General features: G+C 51.9%; 8 protein-coding genes across 8 annotated transcripts; 6 read left to right on the top strand and 2 right to left on the bottom strand.

Annotated features, from left to right (window-relative positions):
* Window positions 1-1,474: 1,474 nt before the first annotated feature.
* ALTATR162_LOCUS6346 (uncharacterized protein) lies at window positions 1,475-2,653 on the bottom strand (the record flags this gene model as incomplete). The annotated part of the gene is made up of 4 exons (XM_043313967.1): window positions 1,475-1,954; window positions 2,127-2,322; window positions 2,510-2,595; window positions 2,651-2,653. The coding sequence occupies 4 exons, from the start codon at window positions 2,651-2,653 to the stop codon at window positions 1,475-1,477; spliced, it is 765 nt and encodes a 254-aa protein (XP_043169902.1).
* A 359-nt stretch (window positions 2,654-3,012) lies between these two features.
* ALTATR162_LOCUS6345 (uncharacterized protein) lies at window positions 3,013-4,415 on the top strand (the record flags this gene model as incomplete). The annotated part of the gene is made up of 2 exons (XM_043313966.1): window positions 3,013-3,165; window positions 3,228-4,415. 2 exons carry the CDS (start codon window positions 3,013-3,015, stop codon window positions 4,413-4,415), a joined length of 1,341 nt encoding a protein of 446 aa, XP_043169901.1.
* A 197-nt stretch (window positions 4,416-4,612) lies between these two features.
* Window positions 4,613-5,693, bottom strand: ALTATR162_LOCUS6344 (uncharacterized protein; the record flags this gene model as incomplete). Its single annotated transcript, XM_043313965.1, has 3 exons — window positions 4,613-5,316; window positions 5,383-5,616; window positions 5,678-5,693. 3 exons carry the CDS (start codon window positions 5,691-5,693, stop codon window positions 4,613-4,615), a joined length of 954 nt encoding a protein of 317 aa, XP_043169900.1.
* A 785-nt stretch (window positions 5,694-6,478) lies between these two features.
* ALTATR162_LOCUS6343 (uncharacterized protein) lies at window positions 6,479-8,553 on the top strand (the record flags this gene model as incomplete). Its single annotated transcript, XM_043313964.1, has 2 exons — window positions 6,479-6,669; window positions 6,777-8,553. 2 exons carry the CDS (start codon window positions 6,479-6,481, stop codon window positions 8,551-8,553), a joined length of 1,968 nt encoding a protein of 655 aa, XP_043169899.1.
* Window positions 8,554-9,968: 1,415 nt separating this feature from the next.
* On the top strand, window positions 9,969-10,561 carry ALTATR162_LOCUS6342 (uncharacterized protein; the record flags this gene model as incomplete). The annotated part of the gene is made up of 2 exons (XM_043313963.1): window positions 9,969-10,010; window positions 10,094-10,561. 2 exons carry the CDS (start codon window positions 9,969-9,971, stop codon window positions 10,559-10,561), a joined length of 510 nt encoding a protein of 169 aa, XP_043169898.1.
* Window positions 10,562-12,383: 1,822 nt separating this feature from the next.
* On the top strand, window positions 12,384-14,254 carry ALTATR162_LOCUS6341 (uncharacterized protein; the record flags this gene model as incomplete). Its single annotated transcript, XM_043313962.1, has 2 exons — window positions 12,384-14,109; window positions 14,163-14,254. 2 exons carry the CDS (start codon window positions 12,384-12,386, stop codon window positions 14,252-14,254), a joined length of 1,818 nt encoding a protein of 605 aa, XP_043169897.1.
* An 892-nt stretch (window positions 14,255-15,146) lies between these two features.
* Window positions 15,147-19,344, top strand: ALTATR162_LOCUS6340 (uncharacterized protein; the record flags this gene model as incomplete). Its single annotated transcript, XM_043313961.1, has 7 exons — window positions 15,147-16,734; window positions 16,781-17,588; window positions 17,641-18,537; window positions 18,589-18,640; window positions 18,769-18,871; window positions 18,917-19,148; window positions 19,200-19,344. 7 exons carry the CDS (start codon window positions 15,147-15,149, stop codon window positions 19,342-19,344), a joined length of 3,825 nt encoding a protein of 1,274 aa, XP_043169896.1.
* Window positions 19,345-19,948: 604 nt separating this feature from the next.
* On the top strand, window positions 19,949-22,831 carry ALTATR162_LOCUS6339 (uncharacterized protein; the record flags this gene model as incomplete). The annotated part of the gene is made up of 3 exons (XM_043313960.1): window positions 19,949-20,101; window positions 20,229-21,628; window positions 21,682-22,831. 3 exons carry the CDS (start codon window positions 19,949-19,951, stop codon window positions 22,829-22,831), a joined length of 2,703 nt encoding a protein of 900 aa, XP_043169895.1.
* Between the last annotated feature and the right edge of the window lie 964 nt (window positions 22,832-23,795).

The raw sequence follows: 23,795 nt of genomic DNA, 5'->3' as shown, positions 1-23,795 counted from the left end.
GTTGGAAGATCGCTGGTGGGCCGTTTTCATTGGTCAATGCCTGCAAAGTACACATGTACAGTGGACCCTAGAGGGGTACATGTAGTAGGATTGGATGGTGATCGGATCATGATGCATCGGCTGGGTGGGAGTGACTATAGCGTGAGCGCGGAGTATCCGTGGTAAGGTGGAAACTAAAGCCGGAAAGAGGAAAGTTGGAGTGGCCTAGTTCTAGCGCATGTAAATCAGCTCAAGGATCATGGTTCGACACAAATTCTCGATTGCTGTGGCGTGAGGGGTGATTTGGAGGATGTGTTGCCTAGGTGGGGTCGGCGTCAGGCAACCAGCCTCTTTGGACAGAATATCTCCTGATACTTGTTACTCAGCACTCATCGTCCACGGCCGCTGCCGCAAAGATACCAAGGCGAAATTCTATTCTTGTCAGAGTGACATGTTAACTGAAGACACAGGTGACAATGGTAACGTCCTGTTCCAGGCTCGGCCACAGTTCGGTTTAACCGCGCCTCGTCTCCATCGGGTCCCTCCATCAGCATCATTCAACAGCTCATGTGAGAAGCAAACCCCCGTAAGTGCGCATTTGAGTTGACGAAACCTGCCAACTGGGTCGGTCGAGCGCAAACTCAAACGCTATTCCCAGGTCTTCTGCGTAAGCTTGTCGAGCCACATGTAGCCTTGCATCTACATCTCCCAATTGAAGAAGTCGAGAAAGTTAGCTGGCCAATAAGAGATCCCTACCATTGCCTCCAAATGGCTCCACTACACGCGGCTCCTGTTGTACTATGCGGGGGTTCTGGGTCCCGAGAAGCATGGTTGTAGCGCGTCCGCAATCGCGGGGTAGTTTGTGGACAGTGGCTCGCTGGCATCTATCGAAAGTAGCCGGAGGCTACGGAGCAAGGGACGGCCGTTGATAGCTTTCCTGTGAGCTCAGAAACGCAAGCTCCGAGCAAGATCTAAGGTGGTTGGAAAGTGCGGGGCTGGAGATCTGGTGAAAAAAGCACAGGATTCCCAAGGGCCGTAGACACGTATCTTGCTGCTAGCTAGCTATACAGCCGACAGGAGGGGAAAGATCTGGAGTGCTCACAACATCAGAGCAGAAGACCCCTCTTATACACACGTCTTCTTGAGAACCCTGTTGCATACATGAGTACCTTTATGACTTTCTCTAGGCCTACATGCCTGGCGCGATGTGATGTCTGGTGAACTGGACGGCCAGACTCGAGCTACAAGGCGATCAACTCACGTCACAAGCGCTCGACATCCCATCTTGGAAGTACTGAAAATTTGCATAGAGCAATGCAAGGTCATGGCAAGACACACAGAACCCGAAGTATAGAGGCAAGGGTATCAAAAAGTTCATTGTGGTATCATAGCCAAGTGAGAGGCTTCAAAGTCTTTAATCATCAGGAACATTACAACACAAGTCAAGGCGTGTACATGCTTCAACAAAATATGGACGCACATCAGGGGTACGTCTCTACTGCACCATAACGTCGGCAGCTTCGCCGTTCCCATTAGCTGGCCGCTCATCGGCGTCCTGCAGGCCAAGAGGTAACGCGGGAGGGATATCTTTTTGGGCAGCTCGGGCTTTGGTTTCTGCCCACTGTCGTAGACGCACCAGGCTCCTCATACGGGATTCTCCGTGAGCTCCCATACTGGTGAGTATTGCCTCATTGACCTTGCTCGCAACGTTGCGACGAAGCGAGGGTTCAAGTAGCTCATTAAGCTCCTTCTGTAGTGTTCCAGGAGCGGCAGGAAGGAAGATAAGTAACGACATGGTAAGCTCGAGGTCCCTCAAGAAGTCATTGTTCGTAGCTGCACGGGGAGCGAGCTGAGACGAAGCGAAGTTAAGCGCGGGTGTGATGTCGGAGGTAGAAGATGATGTGCATGCGCGGATGAGCTCAATGAGCTGCAGCCGCAACAGTGCAAAGTGCAACGATGGGTCTGTATCTAAAATCTGACTCAGGAATTAGCAAAGCCCAGACAAAGGTGTGCGATATGAGTAGATGTAGTTGCTTGCAATCATACTGAGGACTGAAGGTTTGATTATCATCAAAGAGATTCTGCGTGGTGCATGAAACTGGATATAATCCTGCAAGATGGGAGAGTAGTGAGCAGAGAAAGCATACCTGAGGGTTCAGATCATTGATCTTAGTGATGGCAGTATCAATATCGCCAGCGTGGATCGACCGACGTATTTCTACGCGGGATTGAATGGACTCCTCCTCAAGAGGGAGCTTTATGTTGGCTTCCTTGGCAAACTTTTCAGCAGCTCTAGGATAGCCTTCGCTAACCAGGTAGTCCATGATGACGAAGTTGATGTCTCTGTAGCGGAGTCGTTAGCTTTGCGATCCAGTAGCAAACAGTGTAGTACGCAAAGCAGAAGCTACTGCAAGATCAGAGATACAAGTTAACATGTTCTCCACACGTTGTTTCGGAGAGATTCCCAACTTATTTTGAAATCATCATGTGGGGACAGTAGCTGCGGCGACGCGAAAAGGTAGCAACTTACGTCTTAGACGGCTTGATGTCATCAATCTTCCTCTGGAAAGGATGCTGCGTTGGCGTAGCCGCCGACACAGAAACAGTGGATGAGCTCTGCATGATTGTTAGAGGATGGGAAGACTTGCGACAGCAGCGCGTTGGAGCTTACCATGGTGAAGCGAGGCGCTCAGCAAGCCTCAACCGACGTCCATCAGCGAAAGATAGAGCTGCCCGACCGTTGGTCGAGTGTGCTGGCAGTCACGCAAAGCTTGGTGCGTGGTGGGAGAAAGTTTGTGAGTTCAGGTTCGTGGAAGACAAAGACTGAACTTGCGAGCTTGGCGACACTAGTGCGGTGGGTCGTTCTTACGTAAGCCTGACACTAAGTCTAGAGCCGCCCGCTGCACAAACCCGATTGTGCTGGAACCCTGCATACACTCGATATCTTCCAATCTTGCTACGAAAGGTGCGATCTGGTAGAATATGAGGTAGTAGAAGTACGGTTTCACTTGGAAAACTAAAGACATCACAAACATGGCCTCGGCAGGCCGCAGGACGCACTACGAACCGCCATGGGGCAACGCGAGCATTATTGGTGTAGCTGGCAGCTCGGGATCTGGGAAAACATCTTTGGCAATGGCTATCGTGGCGTCTTTGAACTTGCCATGGGTTGTCATCCTGTCTATGGTTCGTACCAGCCTCGCACAGTGGGTCACGTGCTCCAATCAGCTAAGGACCACTGCATGTAGGATTCGTTCTACAAGCCCTTGACACCAGAGCAATCTGCAGCGGCTTTCCGGAACGAATTCGACTTCGATTCGCCAGACGCTATAGACTTCGATATCCTGGTCGAGCGCTTGAAAGACATCAAGAACGGCAAGGTGGCAGAAGTCCCAATATACTCCTTCCAGAAGCACGCCCGCCTGTCTAAGACGACAACGATCTATTCCCCACATGTTATAATTCTGGAAGGCATCTTCGCTCTACACGATACACGCGTGCTTGATCTCTTGGATCTCAAGATTTTTGCGGAAGCCGATGCCGACCTGTGTCTCTCGCGACGTCTCGTACGGGACGTAAAAGAACGTGGCCGCGACATCGAAGGATGCATCAAGCAATGGTTCTCTTTCGTAAAGCCCAACTTCTACAAATACGTTGCGCCACAAAGGGAAATTGCTGATCTTATCATTCCAAGAGGTATTGAGAACAAGGTCGCAATCACCATGGTGAGCAATCAGGTTCGGCAGACACTAGAGAGTAAGAGTATACAACATCAGACGGAGCTGAGACGACTGGGAAAAATCGCGGAAGACAACCCCTTAAGCGGGAACGCTATCGTGCTGAAGCAGACGAATCAGGTCAAGGGAATGCACACCCTGCTACTGAACCCGAGCACATCGAGAGAAGACTTCGTGTTCTACTTTGACCGCATGGTGGCGCTTTTGGTCGAAACTGCTGCGGATTTCTTACCTTTCGCACCGTATGAGGTCACTACACCGCAAGAGTACAAGTACCAGGGACTGAAAAAGGTTGCGGAAGTCAGTGCAGTTGTAGTCCTACGCGGTGGAAGTGCATTCGAGACGGGCCTTCGACGGACAATTCCAGACTGCAGGACTGGCAGGGTCTTAATCCAAACAAACTTCAGAACTGGGGAACCAGAGTTGCATTACCGGGCCCTTCCTGCGAACATTGCCGAGCATGGGCTCGTCTTAGTTCTGGATCCTCAATTCTCTACAGGTGCGGCCGCACTGATGGCGGTCAGGGTACTGGTCGACCATGGCGTTCCCGAGAACAAGATCGTCTTTGTGACGTATACTGCAGGTCGTGTTGGGCTCAACAGGGTGTTGAGCGTATTTCCAGATATCAGGATTGTGGTTGCAAGACTGGGTAACGATGAAGAGGCGCGATGGATCGAGACGAAGTATCTGGGATGCTGAAAAGGGAGCGCACATCACGAATTACGCATGTTACGGCCAGCTGGCTAAGATTGCGGATGATCTTCACTATATGATTCGATTTCACGTTCGATTGTATATAACCAACATATTCTTGTCCGAACGCCATGCCTCTTGCCAACGCCGATAAATGCAAGGTTCGCGCCGAACCAGTAATGCATCGCCATGTTTGTTGGGTATCATAGGAAGTACTCCGTGGTGACCTCCTTTCCTTGCTGTTGCTGCTGCTCTGCCCGGTGCACATCGTTATCAGGACTCGCGTCGAAGACGTTGAAAAAGCGTTCGCCCGTATCGCTGACCTCCAGTACACTCGCCATGTTGCCGCACCGGTAGCAGTAGTTCGGTGCACTCCAAACCGTGCTGAGCCTGTCGTCATAGAGAACTTGGTACCCTTCTTGACATAGCTGGTGTGCGCGTAGAATATGCGACATGGAGTTGACCTCCAGGAACTTCTTGACTACTTGTGCCCCAAACGTATAGCCTGCGCCCCTCGGGCTGAGCGAGAACTCGTCTCGTTCAGGATCGGGGTCGCTCCAAACTAGGTCCGCCATGGGTCCCTCGTGAGGTATTTCTCGGAAGCGATCTATGATTTTGATTTGGTCGATGGAGTGAATCGACGGTGATAGGCCGCCGTGTACGCAGAAGATCTGGTCGTTAATGACGACGGATAGAGTGAGAAAATCGAACATGTCGGTAAAGTAGTGCCATACGTTCGCATTGCCGTACTTCCGGGAGCATTCGGTGTAAAAGCCATAAGATTGGGTGACTCCGCGAGATTCATGGTTGCCGCGTATAAGGTGGACTCGATGCGGATAGCGGAGCTTCAAGCATACAAGGAGTGATATAGTTTCGACTGAGAAAAGACCACGATCGACGTAGTCACCTAGTACATTGTCAGCGTCGTGAGTCAAGGTCGCGTGCCGCACGTGGCCAATGAGCCAGAACATACCCAGGAAAAGGTAGTTGGTGTCGGGACATGGTCCGCCAATCTTGAATATCTCCATCATATCGAAGAACTGCCCGTGGATATCACCCACGACAGTAACAGGCGCTCTGATATGCACCACATTGCTCTCCTTCATAAGCAGCTCCTTCGTCTTTGCGCATATTGCCTCGACTACCGACTCGGCGAGTAGTTCCTTCTTTGATAGGCGCGATATACATTCATCAAGGTCTACGGTAGCTGCTAAGTTGTCAGCACAGCCATGTACACAATGCGCAGGCGGCGTCGGCAACTGACGTACACGGTAGACCGGGCATGGTGGCGTTTGTGGGGTGAGCGTGGGAGTGGGAGCATCCGCGGCACAGCTCAGGGTATTGAGTCTATACTGGTCGCTAACAGATGTCTATATCGTACAATCATCCTCGGGGGCGCATCGAGGGACGGTATACGGGCGATGGCGCAAACGCGAGCAACGGGAATGGGGGGCAATGTGTGCTGTCGGTCTGAATTGCGGCAGCATCCCGCGCTGGTCTTGGCCCGAGCGCAAAACGTGACTACGCTCCAGACTTCATCTCAACGCGACGTCGGTTTGTCAGGCTTCACATATAGGTGAAGCTTTCGAAGCCTCTGCCTCTTACGTCTCTTCTCCTGCCGCGTCTACTTTTGATCCTGACATTCCGAGGATACTCCCCTGCACCCTTCTCTATTCGCCATCTGCATCCTGTTGTGCTCTCAATAGCAACTTCCAAGGGTTTTCCTCACATCAGCCTGGCTTGTTTCACTCTTCCCGTCAACTCAATCCCGTCTTTCCCATCGTCATAGTCTCGCCCCCAAACAGTCAACTTTCACGCATTACCAGGGCATTCCTGAATTGAAGACCCCTCTATGAGCTTGGGCTTCTCTTCGTCCTGGCTCGTGCGCTCGACCAGACCAAATTTTGAGACGCGCACCTCGCCGGCTCGCACCTCGAGATCTCTTGTCCACATCAAGTTCAACCTACATCACCACTTCCGAGCAATTCATCAAGTCGCGTTAGTACTTGTCCGGTCTTGATTGTCTTGCTCGTATTTTGCATCACAACAGGTAAATTGCTTTAGGTGGCATGTCGTGGAGCGGACCTGTGACGGGTGCGACGCCTTTCCAGCAACAATCATATGCCAACGGTCAGCCATATGGCCAGCACCCACCCTATCAATACGGACAGCAACCAGGACAGCAGCCAGGATACGGACAATATCAGCCAGGAGCGGCTTACCCGCCAGCCGGCCCACCCCACCGGGCTCCTCATGTTCAGTAGGTCACTTCTATCTTACCACGTACTCCCAGCTTGGCCGGGCATTTTGCAAAATTGCGAAACTACAGATGATGGCTCGTGAAACTATCTTCTGACATATGCATAGGCCGCCAAAGAAAAAGGGAAATCCTATAATTACCCGGTATCCTCCTCCCCCAGGCTACCGTGGACCGGCGCAGCCTCAGGGTCCTTTTGGCTCCAATCAGTTTCCCAATCAGTATCAACCGCCGCAGCCAGCATTTTCACAGGCACAAGCAGCACCTCCAACTTACCCACAGCAAGGTTACACTGCTCCTGCTGCGCACCAAAACTATTCTGCCCAAGGTTCTGGCCAGCCGCCGCCTCAAGCCTCCAACTATCCACAGCCCTCGTATCCACAAGCACAACCTAACTATCAATGGCCACAACCAGGTTACCCATCAAACCCAGGCTACTCGCAGCCTCTGAACCAGCCCTATGCACCACCTCAGAGCCACTATCAAGGCTATCAACCCCAGCATCAAGCTGCTAATCCCAACCAGCAGGTTTACGGCCAGAATTCAGCGTGGTCGCAACAGCATGCGCAAGCATCTTATCAGCCGAACCAATACAGCTTAAGCAACGGACTACCCCACGATGCTCACCCTGCGCCAGATCCTCATGCCACGCCAACTCAAGCGACTGTTCATCTTAACACAGCCCATCCTCTTCCACCATCTAACCAGTCAACCAGTGCTGTAAGTGAGGAAAGTTCGAGCGAGAAGCCACAACTATTTCTTGCCTGGGACGATTGGGATTTCGACTTCGATGGTGCGATATGGCCGAAGAGTAATGAACCTGTCGATCCGGCGTTGAGTCTCGGAGTCATTATCTGGCACCCCGCAAAGCAGGTGACACGTGCATTACCCTCAACCTTCGCCGAGGCCGAGGCAGAAGCTCTGAAACCCACGCCGGAGAAACTGGACAACGGAGATTCAGTGTCCATGTACTTCACAGCTGACAACTCGCATGAGGCCTTCTTGAACGTTAGACAGACGGATGAGTGGGAAACACTCAAGGACGACCCAGTCTTTGTCGAGTTCACAGATGAGGAGATGCGATCAAATCTAGTCTCATTAGAGGACTGCATTGCCCAGCGAGACCGTCCAGACGAATTATACAAGGAGGCACGACAGGACGAAGATCTAGAGATGCGCGACGCTACATGGGACATCATGGATAACCTCGAGCAAGCACTTGCTACTAACAATGGAGTCGCAAAACCAACTGCCATGAAATCTGAGACAGCTTCTCCTCAACAGCTAAGCCAGGAAGACATTCTTGCTAAGTTGGGTGTGACTGGGACTCCGAAGCCACCATCGAATGAGCCGATCTCATTACCGTTGTCAGCCTCTGATTCGAAGCCCCCTGCATCGCTTCCAGGGAAGCCATCGTTGGCTCCTCCTGCAATGACTACCGAGCCTGTTCTTCCACCACAACGTGCGCAATCTTTTGGAGGGCACCGTAACAATGGGCATGGACCTCCGCCTCCTCGGCCCTATGGTTCTATGTCCTCTTCCGCCAACTCAAGGCCTCCTCCGCCACCTCCACCCCCTGAAGAACAGCGGTACGATCCTTGGAATGCGCCTCAGCGTAGTGGCCATGGCCTTGATGGCTCTAGGGGCAGCCCAGCGCCCTCCGAAGGAAGCAACCATACAATGGCAGGGTCTGACTTTGAACCCGAAAACCTCGACAGCGGGACACAGCAAGACACGCCGGCTGCACCCTCACTCGGTCAAGGCGATAGCTCCATCTCTCGGAAGAGGAGCTACGAGGATGCCGATCATGAGCATGAGCGTTTGCGGCAGCAAGAGGACCACAGCAAACGGAAGAGGCGCTCTCAGGTTGACGCCGCATATAGGTAAGGCCTATCCCGTTTCTTTCAATATTGTCCAATCCCCCTGCAGTTTCTTACTAGTCACAGTCGCCGTTGAATGGCTAAATAGTACGTCGGCACACCCGCTGTTCTCTCTGCCCAGTATTCTCGTCACATCAGTATCGATCACTGCGACTTCCAATCCACCGACTTGGAGCACGCTTCCCCACTACCTTAACTTCGGACTATGGTTTGTCCATGATCCTGGGGTATGCATTCATCTTAGCACGTCCATGTGTCGAGAGGTTCCAAAAACCGTTATCTATTGTCTTGCCATCACATTCTTACATCGAAAGGCGCAAGAGATTGCGGCCCCATTTTCTATCTCAAAATACGCTTTCATGAGCCTGTCTGGATGGGTGTCTTATGGGTATGGCGTCATTCAATGCTCTGTGTTTATTTGACAGACTGCACATCATGTCCTTTTCTCTTCATTGTCTGTTCCAGACGTACTGCATTCTTGTCATCTTCACCGATATTTATATTAATCTCATTCGACCTTCACCGTCCCTCAGTTGGCGAATTAAATCGCCTTGAAACCTCTATTTTCCTCATATTGTCGCCGCATCCGTTCATCTTCTATCACGCTTGGTCTTTATGTCTTCAAATCTTGTCTCTCTGTTATTTGGCCCTATTTTCCGCTTTACCATTACAGGTCGTGTTTTGACTACGCGATCTAGCAAGATTTTATAGTCGTGCATGCAGTAAGTATCTGCTTGTCTGCATCCTGTTCGATGCTAGCTCCTTAGAATCAAGCGGCACCAGCAACAGGGCCTATTCCGCTCTGGCAAACTTGTAGAGACCTATAGAACCTTGTCCGTTATTTAGCGAGTGCAGAGGTTTTCGAAGGGTTCCAATGGACCTATTCGATCCAACATGTGCCGTAAAGTTTGTGTGCAAATTCACTGGCCATGATTTCCAGGATTGGGGCGTGGAGAATGTTTAGACATGCTTTTCTCTGTATGGAAGGAAAAGTATTCGTAGCAGGTGGATTCTATGTAAGTGCATCTCAACGTAGATATGGAATATACAAAATTACACAAATGTTTCGTGCTCTCAAATTTCGTGGTATCGACATAAAGCTGTACTGTGAATGACAGCTGAATTGCACGAGCTCGCCACTTGATAAAAATGTCATCAGTGGCTCAAGAATGACCTAGAAAAATCTAGAACTGCAGACATGTCTCTGGACGTTGACTAGCACCGGCGTTGCCGTAATGTTTCGTATATCGTATTCCATGTTCCTCGGCTGCACGCGCCACAGCTCAGCCACAACGTGCGTCATCTGGTCAAGCGACTTGTACCTCTCGCTCAGGCGACACTCCCACGCCAGCGCAACAACTACAACCTTGCACATACAGCGCCTCGATTATCTCAAAATCTACTTCGAATATAATCGTCATCATGTGCGGTTCCGACTGCTTTCTGATGCTCCTGAGCGTCCTGGTACGTTCACGCCCCCCACAGCTGAAGCAAGCACCAGCTGTTCATCTGCGACCCACCGCTTCCAGTACTGACACGTCGACTAGTTCCCACCCGTCGGCGTCTGGGTTAAGAAAGGACTCTGCAGCGCCGACTCCCTTATAAACCTCGCACTCTGCTGTCTCGGTTTCCTGCCAGGCCTCCTGCACGCCTGGTACGTGATCCTGCAGAATCCAGACCCGTACGATGCATACCAGCAAGTACCCGACCGCGAGCATGGCACAACAGGCGGCGGCCGAACTACATACTACGTTATCACACATGAGCAGCCGGCTGGACGACAGGCGAACTACGGCACTGTGGGTAGCCAGCCGAGCAACGGACAGTTCCCCGGACAGCAGAGTGGCGTGACAAACAGCTTTGCGCAGCCAAAGGGACAGAAGGCTGCAAAGGGCACTTCGCCTGCGCCTGTGACTGCACCGCAAGGCGGCGAGGGTAGCTCGAGCCAGCCTGAAGGGCCGCCACCGACCTATGCCGATGTGATCAAGGGTGACAATAAGGTACAGGGCCCGTAGGCTGATAGTTTTGGGTATACCAGTCTCAAGAGGAGGGAATAGTGAAGTAGTGTAGTTTGTGGTAGCTGGCGTACAGGAGTGGCTGGGATAACAGCATGGCGTTTAAGGATGATGGTTATCGATATTTCCTGTGGAAAGGAACAGTGTATACTATACATTACTTACCAAGGCTCAATAACCTTATTGGACTATGCACTTACGAGCATTACACATGTGACGAGCGTCCTGATCATGTATGTGTCGGTCCAAACCTCAGCCCATACGTCATCGTACGGCCTGAATATTATGACTGCAGGAACAATGGCACACGTACCCGACATAAGATCCTAACCCATGCTTTACACCAAGATTGAGCACCACGTAGATGGACAACTTCCATTCGAAATGTTACACCACGAATCAGATTGTTGCGGCGTGCCGCCACGTACGTCGACGCGGCATGCCCTCGGCGATTGCGCACCAATGCTACGACAACGGCCCCGGCATTTCTTTTGCTTTGAGCCCGCCGTCATCTATGACTTTTGCGCAACTTACCTAGTTGGGACAAGGACATGGGAAAAAGCAAGACTCGTTGGAATTGTTTGATGCGGACCAGAGGATATGCTTTCTCTCGTGTACGATCTTTAGTTGAGGGGTGGATGCGCACCGTCATTGCCGTGTCATTGTCGTTCTAACCGTCCAACTGAGGCACCGGTATGATGCGCAGACAAGCAGGTAAAAATATGTTGCATGCAGACATTTGATTAAGCGGGAGCTTATTTCGGGTCCCCCGTGTGGTTGCAGTGTGGTTGCAAGCAGGCATTGTACAACTGTCTTACGCTTACAGTGTACACGTAGATCACTCTTGAGATTGCAGTGGTGAGATCAGTATAGCATATGTGGTAAGACACGGAGCGAAGCCTCCGATGCGAACCAAGCATTCTTGAGACGAAAGCAAGGAAGACTTAAGACGTCAATTGCTTCCCCAGATCAAGAATCACGATGCCCGGCCTGCAGCTCATATTTGCCGGAGACGACTAATTAAGCGTTCCGCAGTCTAGGCGTATCGTCATGCCCAGACCGCCTCTGCGCCCCGAGTCTTAGCCCAAGCCCCTAGCCAAGTGCCTTGAGTGCATCTTGGTCCTACGTGACAAGGCTTGAATGTTATGACGTGAAGCTTCGCATATCACTCTTCCGTGGAGCAATCAACTAGACTCAGATAGCACTGATTTGTGTTTGTATGCACGTGCTACCGAACACAGCCTTTGACAATCGCCATTAGCTCTCTTAGTCGCCACGTTCAATTGTGGCTGAAGCATTCGCCGCGTTTCTCATTCGTGCGAAGTGCACAACAGCCACATCTACTGACGAGTGTTCGTGCGCTGGCCTCCTGTCAACAGGTTTAATTACCCTTAGGTCCTTCTCCCTTTGTTCATTCATTTCACCGGTCCTTCTTTCACAGGCAATCCCACCACCTACAATTTCCCGACCCCGACTGCTCCATCTCTCACCGGTCGCCTCAGGTACAACAACTTACGCGCGTGTTGACCCAAACAATTGTTCGCCCCCATTTCATCGGTTTTGGCCTCCAGCCACTCGTTCCGAAGCACAAGCACTTCGTTCCGAGTAACCACTACACGTATCGACTTGAAAGTCGCACTTGAGCGCGACTCTCGATTGGACTAAACCTCCACCCACCACCAAGTGGAAAAAGACGGCCCAGCTGCCGCGAAAGTAGATCAATGCGTAAGTGGATCCACATCTCCGAGGCATCGAGATCATGTCAAGTCTTGATCACCCAACAACTCAACATCTCCTGTCAAACACCAAATTGCATCTAACGATGAATCTAGATACTGTACGAAGGCAGGCGCATCGCGTCGCATCGCAACATGGTGGTAACGGCGCAGCCAACTACAACCCATTCGCCCGACAACGGTCGCGCGACATTAATCTAGATGAAGAGAACGCAGTATACAGGACGCGATCGGAAACACATGCTACTCCTGCGATTGAGGAGCAAAGACGGTTAGAAAGCAGCGAAGCGGGAAAGGAGTTCGGCATGCCTGGCCACCACAACACCGAACCCTCCGCATCTTCGCCAACATACGGCAGCGCATCTACGACTATTCCAGAATCGGCAACCGAGAAGGACATGGCCTCTGAATTTAACGGCGCACACAAGACATCCGGCGACAGCACAATCGCGCCCTCCAACCAAGAGAACAATGTTGGTCCCACCCGACGAGCGAAGTTCAAGGGCATCTTCCGCAAAGATCACCAGGACGCAGAAAACGCCGAGGCCGAGCATCCAGAGGCTGATGAGCTTTCGTTGGAGGAACGCAAGAAGAAGGCTTTCAAGAGAAAGATTCCGGTCGGCGCACAGATCAAGTTCGTTCTCTTTGGTGCTTGGATCAACGTCCTCCTCATCATGGTACCCGTTGGTTTTGCTGTCTACTATGCCCGTTTAAAGCCCGTTCCGGTTTTCATCATCAACTTCATCGCCATCATCCCCCTCGCAGCCATGCTGAGTAACGCGACAGAGGAGCTGGCCATCAGAGTTGGTGAAACACTCGGTGGATTGTTAAACGCTACCTTTGGTAACGCTGTCGAGTTGATCGTCTCCGTCCAAGCCCTACTCAAGAACGAGATCACCATCGTCAAGACCTCGCTCATTGGCAGCATGTTGTCGAATTTGCTGTTGGTTTTGGGTATGTCGTTCTTCCTTGGAGGAATCAACCGCTTGGAACAGTTCTTCAACGTCACGGTCGCGCAGACGGCAGCGTCACTGCTTGCTCTCTGTATCGCGTCGCTTATCATTCCAACTGTTTTCCATAACACCATCGCCGAGGATGACTCAGTCGCACAAAACGGTGCTGCAGATGCGGTCAGGAACCAGGAGCTGTCTCATGGAACGGCCGTTATCCTTCTCCTAGTCTACGCTTGCTATCTTGGCTTCCAGTTGAAGACCCACGCTGCAATGTACAACGAGCCCAGTCAGAAGGTTCCTAAGCGCAAGTCTGGCAAAAAAGAGGAAGGCGACGCATCGCGCGGTATCGCAGCCATTGGCGCTGGTACTGCCGCAGCTTCTGGAGGTGGAGTCAACATGAAATCTCTCTTCAAGAACCCTGATGGCTCAGAGGATGATGAGGAAGAAGAGGAGTTCGAAACACCCTCGCTTTCCGTTGCCGGCGCCCTAGTCACTCTTGCAATCTCCACTACTCTCGTTGCTTTCTGCTCAGAGTTTATGGTTTCCAGTATCGATGGTCTCACTGCTACCGGCGGAGTTTCTACCACATTCGTCGGTTTGATCTTGCTCCCCATTGTCGGCAACGCTGCCGAGCACGCCACCGCTGTCACTGTCGCTATCAAGGACAAAATGGACCTTTCTATTGGTGTCGCTGTCGGCTCCAGTATGCAAATCGCTCTCCTCGTCTTCCCGCTTATCGTCATCTTGGGTTGGATTCTCGGGAAGGACTGCATGACGCTTTACTTCGACACCTTCCAGATCGCCACACTGTTCGTCTCGGTATTGCTCGTCAACTACCTCATTCAGGACGGCAAGTCACGTAAGTTCCCACTCCCGACCTCCTCATCCGCGCACTTTACTAACATTACGCAGATTGGCTTGAAGGCATCTTGCTCATGGCAAGTTATATCATCATCGCGCTAGCTGCCTGGTTCTACCCAGACATTGAAGAGAACCAGTGCTAGAGCCATACTCACACAAGCTCTCGCTCTCTGTTTCCTCTTCCCTTTGTTCATGTACATACTCGTAGGGTCTCTTCAAAAGGGGATGGTGCTTCGGGAGTCTAGTTGGGTTTCACGGGATTACATATTGCGACTACTGCCTTTTCCTTTGAATTTGTTCCGATACCCAATTGTACAACCAGGTCTAGTGTAGCACCTTATTTCAATAGCAATACACGCGATAATATCTAGTTATGGTTCCCTTTCAGAATGCGTGTTTTGTAGTAGGGCGACGGTTCTATTGATGTTGCACGTAAAGGGCAGGAGCTCTTGCTGTTGTGGGCACAGTGTGCCTTCCCTAGGCCTGCTGCACCCCATCTCTTCGATCTTCAAACGTTTCCCTTATCTACAGCCGGTGCGCAGCCTGAGTTCACACACTCGTTGTCAGATATACGCTGACCTGCTCACAAGTCTCAAACCCTCGGTTAGGTTTGCCGCCTACAAGACCCTACTTCACTTACAATCGCAACTCTCCCGAAGGTGCCAGGAGGTTCTCAACGTGCCGAGTACACTGAAAATGTGGCATCTATGGATCCCGGGTCTGTAGACTCCTACTCACCTCGACTCCAGACCGTCAGTCTCAGGTGTTCGTACATGTGACTTACCCAACCAAATACCTGTCGGACATCGCTCTCTCACTCACAGTCTGGCTCTTCAGGTGCTGCTGCGCAGCTCTCTTACCTGGCTTCCCTGACCCATTGCCAACCCACTGCTGTCTATATAAGCCTCACCTCCTGCTACTCCTCTATCCTTTCTACACCACACTCCGCTTCTTCCTCTGTCGGTTCCTCAAGCCTACTTCGGCCTACACTTGACCCTCAACTCTACCCCAATCTTACATCAACTTCAAGCCATCATGGCCGAGCCTGACCATATGGACGGCATCATCGGCACCCAGATACCGGCTCCAGATATCGAGGGTCTCAATGACCATGATGCGACCGGTGATGGTTATGAACCTCAGCGCGATAGTGTCGAACAACAAGCTCAAGCAGTTTCCAATCACGGGTATCAAGACGATGACGAGGAAGGCTTTACTCATGAGGCTCATAACGACCATGAAGAGATTATGGAAGAAGAGTTCATCAGCCACGATCAAGACACACCCGTTGCCTCAGTGGAGCAATACGACGCCGCAGAAACCACCAGGCACGATACCTCTGAACAAGCGCCGCACATCCATGAAAATGACTCTACCTCACTGTTCATCTCTGAGAACAGCCCGCCGTCCCCAGTTATCGCACCTCGACAAGACTCCATCGTGCCTATGGCCCCTCCTGCATGTCCTGCCCCTCCTCGTAAGAAGATGCCTGGTCTCTCGGTCTTTGGCGCGATTAAGAAAATGCAGAAAAGGAGGCAGGAACAGAAGCTCGTTGCCAGCAGACAGGCTTCGACATATCAGACCACTGCCAACCTTGACAATGAGGCATACCTGGAGGCCGTCATGCTAGGACAACCCTCATCTACCGCAGTTCCAGCTATCGACCAGGATGATTTTGCAGACAAGCAAGCGGCCAGGGATTACGAGAAGCAGAAACGCCATTATGATGAGATCAAAAGGAAGAACGGTACGCTTTCATTCAAGCAAGATGTTGAGTGGATGAAGATCAGGGGTGCTGAAACGGCTAGAAAGAGGAAGCGACTTCGTGATATTGAGAAAGCTCGGGAGGAGAATGAGGATGAACCAGACCTGTTCCTGGAGTTCCACCTCCCAACAAACAACGAGCAAGAGGAGGAGTCCGACAATGATTTCTGCTTTGAGGACTCCGAACCTCGCAAGCGTCGTCGACCGATGCCCACGAAAGAGGAGAAGCAGATGACGATACAGGACGCTGAAATGCAGAGCATGCGAGTTGCTCTTGAGGCCGAAGGCGATCTACCGCGAAAGAAGAAGAAAGGAGATGCAGCCGGCGATGATGTCCAGGGTTCTGCGACCTCTGGTCGTGGCAAGGATTCTAAAGGAAAGTCGATAGGCAAGCCTAGAAAGCCGAGGTCTGGTCCTAAAAAGCCCACTAAGAGCCGTGGTGGGAAAAGTTCAAGGAAGGAAGTTGTGGAACATGCAGTCAAACAAGCAACTTCTCTTTTCAACGCCGACGTCTTCCAGCAACAAGCTGGTGCGAACGCAGCTGAGCAGCCTACATTCAGATCGAGAGTCAAGGCAGATGCGTTGAAAGAACTCATCGCCAGCGTACCTCTAGATGACCAGAAGAAAGCCAGGGGTGACATGGCCATGCTGTTAGCTGCAACGAAAGATTTTGATGGCAAGGGCAGTGTCAAGGCAGATGGTTGCGGCCTCTGGAAAGTCACCGGTATGAGCACCTCACTCAAGCCTTATCAGGTACTTGGCACCGCCTTCATGCGTCGTCGAGAGAACGCAACGGAAGAGCCAAGGGGTGGCTTGATGGCCGACCAAATGGGACTTGGCAAGACCCTCATGATGCTGGGTATGTGTATCAAAAAGACTTGCTCGAACAGAACTGACTCTTACAGCGAACATGGTTAATGGACGGCCGGCTAAGAATGACAAAGGCCCCAAGACAACTTTGCTGGTCGCCAGTCCTGCACTATTGGCTCAATGGAAGAGCGAAATCGAACTGCATACCGATGCATCCAAGGTCAAGATAAGAATCATGCGTTATGGCGCTGGCACGCGCCTTGATTCGACCAACGCCTACGAGATCTTAGCAGGGCACGACGTCGTTCTCACCACCTATACCGAGATCATGAAGTCTTACCCGAAAAATGAGCCACCTATCGAGTGCCAGACCGCCCAGCAGAAGATAGAATGGTGGAAAGAAGTCTTCAGGAATCAGAGAGGCCCACTACACCGTATGATGTTCTTACGCATCGTTCTGGACGAGGCTCAGGCCATCAAGAACCATATGTCACGAACGTCGATCGCCTGTCGGGCTCTAATGGCGCGCCACAAGTGGGCTCTCAGTGGCACTCCGATTCTCAACAGTTTGACTGAGCTTTACCCCTACTTCAAGTTCCTTGATGTCCCGCACACCGGTAGTTTTAAGATCTTCAAGAACAACTATTGCGACAGTAAAGATGCGGAGAATACTGAGAGGCTGTTGGTACGCCTCTCACAATTCATGATCCGACGCACTCACGCGGATAAGATGTTTGGGGCTCCCATTCTGAAGCTTCCTCAAGCCGACCAGACAACCTATTGGTGCGAATTCAACTCTGTCGAGAGAGCCATTTATGACATCGTCCGCATGCGCTTCGCCAAGTGCATCAACATGTGGGCGCAAAATGGTACTTTGGATAAGTCATACAGTAACGCATTGGTGTAAGTACCAACGACTCCTTCCAGCCTAAGCAACCTTACTAACAGTCTGCAGGATGCTGCTTCGACTTCGTCAACTGACAGCGCACATCCTTATGCTCCAGTTTGTCGTGCGAGATCTGCTCGAACGCGAAGACATCGAAGCCATCAAACAGGTGGTTGACAAAGAGGCACAATTAAGCAGCAAGCCGGGTGTAAATACGATCACGGCTGTCCGTAAGCAGCTCGATAAGATCGCAGCGGACCAGAAGAAGAGGATGGCCGCTCTTGAGGCTAAGAAGGCGGCCAAATCTAAAAAAGCTACCGCCAAGAAGGCTGCCGAAGCTAGAAACGAGGCATACATATCAGACAACGACGATGACGACAACGATGTCTTAATAGAGGAGGACGTCGACGAGGCCGTTGATGATGAGTCTGCAGATGATATAATCCGACGCTTCACCGGGGGTGGTGAATTCGGCAAGGACTTCAACTTCAAGCCCTTCCTGAACAGTCTCAAGACTGGTGAGAGCTGGGAGAAGACAAAGCAGAAGGCTAAGTGTAACTGGTGCGGAAAGCAACCCAGAGTACCGCTATTAACGTCCTGTGGACATCTCATCTGCAGCGAACCTTGCTACGAAAACTTGCTGGTCGAAATGGCCGGGAACGACTCCGATATCTTTCTGCCATGCAAGGCGTGCGGTAAAACTCCTACAACCATTCACCCCTGCGAGGTCGATGACGATGATACACCAGATGCGCCAGCACAAGGCACACGAGCCAACAAGAAGAAACATAAGGAGCAGCAACGCACGCGTCAGGATCGCGAAGACATTGCCGACGACTGGCTTGAGTTGGCTGGCGATGATGTTCTCCCCTCTGCGAAGACGATCGCTGTCAAGAGTCAGATCATGAATTGGCTTAAGGAGAACCCGCACGTCAAGATCATCGTCTATACCCAGTTTCTGCCTATGTGAGCCAGTCCCCGCTCCTCTGCTCGAATAAACATGCTAACAGACCCTAGGATCCGCATTCTGGCACGAGTATTCCGAGGAGAAGGCTGGCAGACTGAGCAGGTAAGCACCCAGCTAGGCGGCGACATGGAGTTCTGTGTCTTCGTTTGATGCTAAAATTACCCCTGGATGCCTCCAGACACTAGTTTAGGCCTCAGTCTATTGCCGACTTTTGCTAACATATCTGTCAGTACCATGGCAGCATGAGCTTGGGCGCTCGCGACAAGGCTATCAACTCATTCGACGAGAATCCGGATTGCAAGATCATGCTGGCTTCTCTTCGTTGCGGTGGTTGTAAGTACAACCAATTCCGCCTTGGGATTTACTGACTATCGGTAGTGGGACTTAACCTTACTATGGCTTCCAAGGTCATCATGATCGACCCCTGGTGGAATTCGGCATCGGAACAACAAGCTTTCTGCCGCGTCTTCCGTATCGGCCAGCTTGAGAAGACATTCATGAGCCGCCTCTGCGTCAAGAACACGGTCGATGAGCGCCTCATCGAGATGCAGGAGCGCAAGCAACATGAGATCGCTTCGGTTATGGAGGACGATGGAAAGACGATGAAGAAGTAAGTGACTGCTCGCGAATCCCTTCAATCAGATACAACTAACGGCTTTAGGATGGATACACGCTCGTTGATGCGACTGTTCGGTAACTTGGAGGAGGATCCGGATGGTAGGACGTTCATCATGGTCGACAACCCGGATCCACGCGGTGGTTTCCGGGCTGATCGAGATGATGAAGGCTATGCGGATGATTTCTAGGATGGCTTGGGGATTACGAGGGCTTTAGGGTAGGCGTTCAGGCGTTCGGGAAAAGTGCGAGGGACTTCGGGGTACTCTTTTAGGCGTTCGGGAAAAGTACGATATGGTTCAATTCTGGGTAGGTTTTGGGGTGGGCTGGAGGTCTTTACAGTATTTTTAGGCCTGCTTCTGCTCGCAAGAATGCACGGAAGGTCTCCCCGCTCCACCATGGGCGTTTGTTTTTGAGGCAAAAATCCTGTTAATTACTTCAACTGCCTCATTGCTTTATCGCGCCTTGCTGCAGTCATGGACGGCGTTCGTTGGCTAAGGGGATGTCTCCAGATAAGGGCCGAATTGAGCCAATCACACGACTGCTGATAGCGAGGAACCTCTGCGACGCAGGACGGTCGCGTAGTCACTCTTCACCAGCCCAATGCGACGCCCATTCCGATTCGATTCCGCCCGCTTCCCTGTCCTTGGTCAGCCATGTTGAGCCCGCAAGATAGAGGCCTGAACCACGACCGATTATTATATCCACTGGCCGCTGATTAATGTCGCGCTGATTGAAAGCGCGCCCCGCCATTCCCCCACATTTTGCTTCTCCGGCCAACCTCCAAGACCTGTTATGGAGAACAACAACACTGCGGAAGCGCAAACAACTTCCGATACGCCGCCCAAGAAGGGACGAAGAGGCAAGAGGGATGCGGGAAGCGAGGACTCTAAGAAGAGGCGCTGCATCTCTTCCGCGTGTGTTCCATGCAGAAAGCGCAAGTCCAAGGTATGTTAGGTAACGAGAATTGGCTCTGATGCCCTTTCTCCGGTCTATACACACATTCTCCGGATGATCACCAACGCCCTCGGCATCACGCGCCAGGCCATCGACTCGTCGCTAATCCGAGACATAGTGCGACGGTACCACTCCGGCTTGCTCAGCATGTGCCGCCGTCTACAACACGCCATGCATCTACGACCCCAACTCGGACCACCGCCGCAAAGGTGTCTACAAGAAGGACATAGACAACCTCAAGACGCGCAACTCGACCCTCCAAACCCTTATACAAGCCATTCTCAACTATCCCGAAGAAGAAGTCGCCGATCTCGTACACCAAATACGGACATGTGAGAGCTTGGACTCGGTTGCGGAAGCTATCATTGCAAAGGAGAATGGCGAAGACGACGAAGATGAGCCTATCAGCCCAGTTACAACGCCCATCATGGCGCCCGCAAAGGGCACGTTCGAGAGCCAGCTGAGCGGAAAGATGGGCGAGCTGCGGCTTGAGGATGGCTCGACGAGATACATTGGCGGTACATCACACCTCATATATATGGGGAAAAGCAATGACGAGGTGGAATCGCCGGATACATACACCGAGGACCAGTACCAGGAAACACAGGATCCGTTCTGCTCGTGGACAACCGTCACCTCGGACCCGGAGCTTGTGCAGCATCTGATTAGTATGTACTTTTGCTGGCACTACAGCTTCTTCACTACGCTGTCGAAAAATCTCTTCCTACAAGAGTTCAGACTGGGCAAACCACTGCCAGGATCCGGGAGGAAGACGCAATACTGTTCGCCGTTACTGGTCAACGCCATGCTAGCACTGGGGTGTCACTTCACCTCGTGGCCTGCAGCCAGAGCTATCCGCGATGATTCTGCGACGGCAGGCGACCACTTCTTCAAAGAAGCCAAACGGTTGATCATGGAGGACGATCTGCACGAGATGCCAGCTCTGACGACGGTGCAAGCTCTTGCCTTGATGTCTGTACGAGAAGCTGGTTGCGGACGGGAAGCAAAGGGATGGGTCTACAGCGGCATGTCGTTCCGCATGGCATGCGACCTCGGCCTGAATCTCGGCATGCACAGCAAAGACGCGATCGACGAGAACGAAGAAGACGCGCGAAGGATCACGTTTTGGGGCTGCTTCTTGTTCGACAAGTGTTGGAGTAATTACTTGGGACGGCTACCACAACTGCCCAACACAATCCTTACGGTTCCCAAGTTCGAAGTTTTTCCTAGCGAAGATGCGGAAACGTGGAGCGCAGTTACAGACTCGGGTCTCAGTCAAGCACACTCTCAGCCGAGTCGGACGCGTGCGGTCGCTCTCCAGATCTCTAAACTTTGCGAGATCTCGAGTGACCTGATGAACTCCTTTTACAACCCAATCGATATGGATAAAGTCAAGGGTAGACAGGCAGAGCTGAAGAAGCTTAGCGAGATACACATGCGATTAGAGACATGGAGAAGAGAATTGCCAAAGGAGTTAGAGCCGAAGGAAGGTGGTTTGCCACACATGCTTGTCATGCAGTAAGCATCGCCTTACGTATCATACATGAGCAGTCGTACTAACGTGGTCATAGTATGTTCTTCCAGCTGTTGTATATCCATCTCTTCCGACCGTTCCTCAAGTATAGTCCGAACAACTCCCCACTGCCCGCAACTGTATCGCCAAGGAAGCTGTGCACACAAGCTGCTGCCATGATCTCAAAGTTACTTCGACTGTATAAGCGATCGCATGGCTTGCGCCAGATATGCAACATCTGTGTATACATCACACACTCGGCATGTACGATACACCTTCTGAATTTACCAGAAAAGAACGCGAAGCGCGATATCATACATGGTGTCAAGCACCTCGAGGAGATAGCAGAAGGATGGCTCTGTGCTCGTCGGACGCTCGGTATTCTCAGCGTTCTGGCCAAACGCTGGAAAGTCGAGATGCCCGAAGAAGCTGCCACAGTATTGTCCCGGACTGATGCCAAATATGGCCCCTGGAATGAGATCAGCACGCCTAGAGCAAATCGCCGCGCATCCATACAGACGAGCACTCAGCACCCATCACCTGCAGACCAAGCGTCACCAAGTCTTCAACCATACAGTATGAACATGACAAACATGGCAACACCGCAGTTCCTTAACCGAGTAACAGCAAACACCAACAGTTCCGTAAGCAATGATCCTTCTGCTCGCCCTTCTAGCACCCACTCCATACCTCCCTCCGACGCAAACGCCCTGGCTTACATGCGCAATCAGCACCAGATCAGCACACCACAAAATTCATCATCCGCCCTCAACGCACCAACACCGGCCTCCACACAGGGTCGGCGCTCCGTCGATGGCGGACAGACTACTGCCGGAAACTCTCCAAGCCAGCTCTTCGGTGGTGTGGACCAGTTGTTACGGGAAGGCCAAGACTGGATCTATCGCGATCAGACACAGCTCGCGACTGATTTTGAGAACTGGAACCAGCAAGGCATCGACGATATCGCGAACTGGTTTGCCAACACAACCAGTCCAGCAGGTGCGTTCCAGGGTAACACCAACGCGCCTGTTATGAGCAATGAGATGAGTGGTGGGCCTGTGGGTGGCAGCACGGTCAACGGGTATACGAATGGGAACGGGAATGCGAACCCGAATCCGAGCCCAAGTTTAAATGGATTTGGCACAGGTGGCTTTAATGGTATGGGAATGCCGGGATTTACTTATGATGAACAGAGCTGGTACCAGTAGGCCAGGTCGAGGTATGGCTTGTTGTTGTATTGGAGTGGTACTGCAGCAGCAGCTGTCGGTATCATACTCTGTTTCTGGATTGCTTCTTGTGTGGATATAGGGAAGGGAGGACATGGAACCACTGTTGATTCATTAAGGGTATCCCAGGCGTCTACAACGGCGTCGCAATGTTAGAAATGAACTAATGATACACTTTGTATGCTCCAAAATCAAAAATCAAAAAATCCTTTAACCTTGTCCCACATCTTTCTGATCTTCCGTCGGAAGGGATGCCTCTGCCCCCACGCCGCATGCCTCGCCGCCCTATCCCGCAGCTCCTGAATAAATCGTATCTCTTCCTCCTCTGGTGCCTCAGGGCGCCTTTCTTCCGAAGAGAAGAGAGGCTCGAGCTCCCCATCTCTATCCCGGCTTACAATGGTGATCTTGCTTCTTTGGACATCCTCGCGCGTCACTCTCCGCACAGGGAGGAGATGAGCTGTGCTCAACGACGGATCTTCGTCTTCGGCGCTGTATGTGGCTCTGGAGGAAGTCGCACGGTAGGGTGGCTGCGGTGAGTACGCGGGATGCCCATCGTACTCTCCTAGATAATGTTGCGGACGCAAGTCTGGGGATTCATTGAGGGGACTTAGACGGTGGGGTCGGTATTCAGAAAATGCGTCCCGGATTCTGGGAGGCGACGGGGTGCACGAGTATCGGGCAGAGGTTGGACGGGAGAAGTTGATGCGGTCATAGTGCTGGGTGACTGTATCATTTGTTACTCAAGGGACGGCGATATAGGATGTTTGTGGTCTTACCTTCTAGTACCCTCGCAAAATCGCGAACGGCGGGCTGTCTAGTTGAAGTCGGAGGAAGTAGAGGGGTTATCGGACGTTCTCCAATGGAACTCGGGCCCTCTACCACAGGACTAAGCCTCGTTCTCTGACTCTCCCTCCTACCAACAGGAACACTGTCTTCTGACACCACA

The sequence above is a fragment of the Alternaria atra genome (assembly GCF_907166805.1).
Source record: "Alternaria atra isolate CS162 genome assembly, contig: 25, whole genome shotgun sequence".
In the NCBI taxonomy this organism is placed as follows: domain Eukaryota; kingdom Fungi; phylum Ascomycota; class Dothideomycetes; order Pleosporales; family Pleosporaceae; genus Alternaria; species Alternaria atra.
This window is presented reverse-complemented; position numbering and strand designations above follow the sequence as displayed.